Source organism: Ipomoea triloba, chromosome 9, assembly GCF_003576645.1.
Source record: "Ipomoea triloba cultivar NCNSP0323 chromosome 9, ASM357664v1".
In the NCBI taxonomy this organism is placed as follows: Eukaryota; Viridiplantae; Streptophyta; class Magnoliopsida; order Solanales; family Convolvulaceae; genus Ipomoea; species Ipomoea triloba.
In genome coordinates this window covers 22,867,456-22,871,625 of record NC_044924.1, presented here as the reverse complement: position 1 = coordinate 22,871,625, position 4,170 = coordinate 22,867,456, and the positions used below count along the sequence as shown (strand labels likewise).

General features: G+C 38.6%; 1 protein-coding gene across 1 annotated transcript; it reads right to left on the bottom strand.

The window, feature by feature from the left end:
- Positions 1-767: 767 nt before the first annotated feature.
- Positions 768-3,128, bottom strand: LOC116029771 (protein FAR1-RELATED SEQUENCE 5-like). The gene is made up of 2 exons (XM_031271812.1): positions 2,428-3,128; positions 768-2,178 (listed from the first exon to the last, which is right to left on the bottom strand). The coding sequence occupies exons 1-2, from the start codon at positions 3,126-3,128 to the stop codon at positions 768-770; spliced, it is 2,112 nt and encodes a 703-aa protein (XP_031127672.1).
- Positions 3,129-4,170: the final 1,042 nt, after the last annotated feature.

Sequence of the window (4,170 nt, the reverse complement as noted above, 5' to 3'; positions counted from 1 at the left end):
ATGCAACTGCTCGATTAAAATGCACCAACATGCTTAGTAAAACACACCACTCACCGTACTAAAATGCACCAGTTAGTAGTTCAAGTCACACCACTAACCACCATACCCAAAATGCAACTTCTCGATTAAAATGCACTAACATGCTTAGTAAAACACACTACTCAACGTACTGAAATGCACCAGTTAGTAGTTCAAGTCACACAACTAATCACCATACCCAAAATGCAACTGCTCGATTAAAATGCACCAACATGCTTAGTAAACACACCACTCAACGTACTAAAATGCACCAGTTAGTAGTTCAAGTCACACCACTAACCACCATACCCAAAATACAACTGCTTGATTAAAATGCACGAACATGCTTAGTAAAACACACCACTCACCTTACTAAAATGCACCAGTTAGTAGTTCAAGCCACACGACTAACCACCATACCCAACGTGCAACTGCACTCTTAAAACGCACATACATTCACACTAAAACACACCGCTCAGGGTATAAAAATGCACCAGTTATAATATTAAAACACACCATTGGCGACCATATCCAAACTACTATTAGTTAAATAAAATGCACCAACATACATAGTAAAACGCACCACTCAACGTGCTTAAATGCACCAGTTAGTAGTTCAAATCAAAATGCAACTGCTCTATTAAAACGCACATGCATGCATAACAAAACACACCACTCAATGTTTAAAACACACCATTGACTTACCATACGTCAAGTACACACCATATACAGTACTAAAATGAACAATTTCAATTATTTAAAGGACATGTCCTACTGTTATGGCCATATTCATCACAAGTGTGGCATCTCCTTGATTGTTTTGCACACTTGCTTGCAGCACTCTCCCTTGCACTCTTCAATCGCTTACCTCTACCCTTGTTCTGAGCTTGGACAGGGTCATGCACTTCCACTATAGAGGCCTTAGACACAGACCCACAAAACGAATTAATCACATTTTGCTTGCTACCAACACCCACGCCACTGTCATTTTCACTCCCGTCTTGAAAAAATAATTTCCTTTGTTCATTAATAATGCTTCGTATCTGTGACAAACGATCAATATTACCATCAGTTAAGCCCACACAAGCATAAATATCATACCACATAAGATTAGTAAGTAACCTAACATTCTCCACTTTCGCTGGTTGATCAACAACTGTACCATCAATATCAAATAATAGGTGCAAACATGCAGCCTTTGTCCACCGATGCACCAAATACCTAGAAGGAATACTCTCAAGTCCACGATCTTTAAAAACCAAAGAGATATGCTTACACAACAAACTCATCCTCTCAAACATCTTGCAAGAACACCTTGCACAATAATCATCCAAAACTAACTCCACAGCCCATGCCCGATGGTCACCATCTTTTATCACGTATGACGCACGACCATCATAATCACTCAAAGACACCACTTGGCAAGAAAAACAAGTCGCACAAATCTGCTCTTGAACATCATAAAACACAAAAATTGTGTAAACACTCATGGCATGCCGCTCCAACGCCAATGGTGTCTTAAACACTGGAAAACAAGCTTCACAATTAGCATTTAGTTTTGCTTGGGAATGCCACTGTGCACTAATAACACTGTGATAATGCACCAAAAATTCAATCAAGCTAGAATGTCCATTAGAGAAGCTACCAAAGAAACTGTTTTGAGACTCCGATCTAGACGTGGTCCTAATCAAACCTGCCATAAACTTGTCATGAAAGTATGGAGATACCCAAAATGTACGGGACTCAAACAAGTAACGAAACCAACCATTATCACCCAACCCATATTCTTCCTTAATCTGATTCCATCGCAACTCAAAGGACTCGGGATCAATTGAATTATCCCAAACAATGCAATTTAACTTCCTCATAAACACCTCATTTTTAGACAAAATCGGTCCAACCTTCTCTCCCACCTTGCACATTATATGCCACATACAAAATCTATGTTTTGACGCACCAAACACTTGAGCAACGGCAACCTTCACAGCTGGATCTTGATCTGTAACAACGCAAATAGGATCATTGCCCATTATTTTCTTAAAGCTCTCCAAAAGCCACACGTATGTGTTTATGTCTTCCTTCGTAAGCAGCCCAGCACCAAAGGTGATACATCTCTTATGATTATCAATGCCAGTAAATGGGACAAAAACCAGATTATACCTACATAAGGAAACACACAAAAAAATAGTTAACACAATAACACGTCTCAGAACACACCATATAGCATCGAATAATACACCACTAATCTATACAAAATGCACAAACAAAAAACATATTACTATCCTGTTAGTACGGTATGTAGCATCAAACGAAACAACATCACCAAACAAACAAAAGTTCTTCCTTGATACTGCGTCCGCCAAGAAAACCCTTGAGAGCTAGTCACCCTCATCAACGTCGTATTCAAACCCAAATGCTTCGCACAGTTCACGCCTTTTAAACAACGTATCTATGAACAATTGAGCATCACCATTCAAAATGTACACCATTAAATCACGTTTGAAATTTTTAAAGTCCACACTTGTAGCCCCAACATTAGAATACTCACCAACAATCTCCTTAAACAACCTATACGACTGAGTAGGGCCAATATTTGCCCGAACACAACTTGCAACAAAAATTTGATGGCCAACATCAAGATTGCGATTGGCCTTTAAAAATTGCTTAGCAATAGTTGAACAAATCGAATGGGTATGCCGTTCCTCAAAAAAATGCACAGAATAACAACCTTTCGGAATGAATTTAAAAACCACCTTAGCCTTACACCCAACCCTATTTGTCACCCTACGCCTCTTCACATCACTAGAATGGATATGCTTGAACCCCTCACGACTACATACAACATGCTTCAACACAATAACACCATCTCTACCCTTTCGAGTTGTGCTCTGCCTACAGTCAAAACCAACAGAGCTAGCATATTGTTTATAAAAACCAAAAGCACTATCCAAAGAATCAAACTGTTGCCCAACATGAGGCTTCAAACTGTTGCCACAAATTGGACGCCAATACTTAGTCATACCAGGTGATATTTCCATATCACAGGCACTACCTTCTACACCAATGCCTATGGAATAACCTACATCACAACCACCACTAGTAGAGTCCATATTCACACCTACACACCAATTAAAAACATGAAAAAAATACTAACCACCATTGTTAAATAAAATGCACCAACATACTTACTAAAACACACCATGAAACGTAAAAAAAAAAAATACACTAGTTTTCATATCAAATCACACCAATAACCACAATAACTAAAAATGCAACTGCTCTCTTAAAACGCACTTACATTCGTAACAAAACACACCATTCAACGTATTAAAGTGCACAGCTGGACAAATTACAACACAACATTACCCACCGTACTCAAACTACCCCTAGTCAAATAAAAATGCACCAACATACCTACTAAAACACACCATGCAACGTACTAATATGCACCAGTTCTCATATTACATCACACAACTGACCATTCAATAATATCAACTAAATATACACCACAGTTCACTATGAAATACACCATACTCCATACAAAACACACCACACCGTCACCACACATACTAATATGCACCAGTTCTCATATTACATCACACAACTGACCATTCAATAATATCAACTAAATATACACCACAATTCATGACGAAAAACACCATACCCCATACAAAACACACCACAACATCACCACACACAAACATCATAAGACCATCGTCATCACACACCAACATCGCCAGAAAACCGCCATTACAACAAAAACCGCAATTATTCCAAAAAGCAATCAACATATAATCAAAAATTCAAACTATCTAAATCAAGATTACTTAAAATTAACACTGAAAAAAAAATATACCAGTCTCCATAGTTCTACGTCGCGACTAGCTCCAATTCTTCGGCGCGATTTTCTCCCAACTGCGATTTCCTCGCAATTGTGATCACTAATCTCTTTGCGATCTTCTCGCCGGTAAGAATTGCCAAAACAATAGAATTATATACATGCACATAACACATAACCTACAATTACCATAAAGTCCCCACTTACCTTACCGCTAATTAAATTACCTAATCCTAATATATCACAGCCACCGTCAGATCAGCACAATCCAGTTACGTACGCTAGGCCACACAACCACACGTAATGCACAGGCC

What these genes read in the sequence shown, in the direction of transcription:
- LOC116029771 (XM_031271812.1), bottom strand. Translation starts at nt 3,128, where the DNA reads ATGGACTCTACTAGTGGTGGTTGTGATGTAGGTTATTCCATAGGCATT. An exon ending in GAACTGTGCGAAGCATTTGG is followed by an intron (nt 2,179 to 2,427) that starts GTTTGAATACGA and finishes TTCCTTATGTAG; the next exon opens with GTATAATCTGGTTTTTGTCC.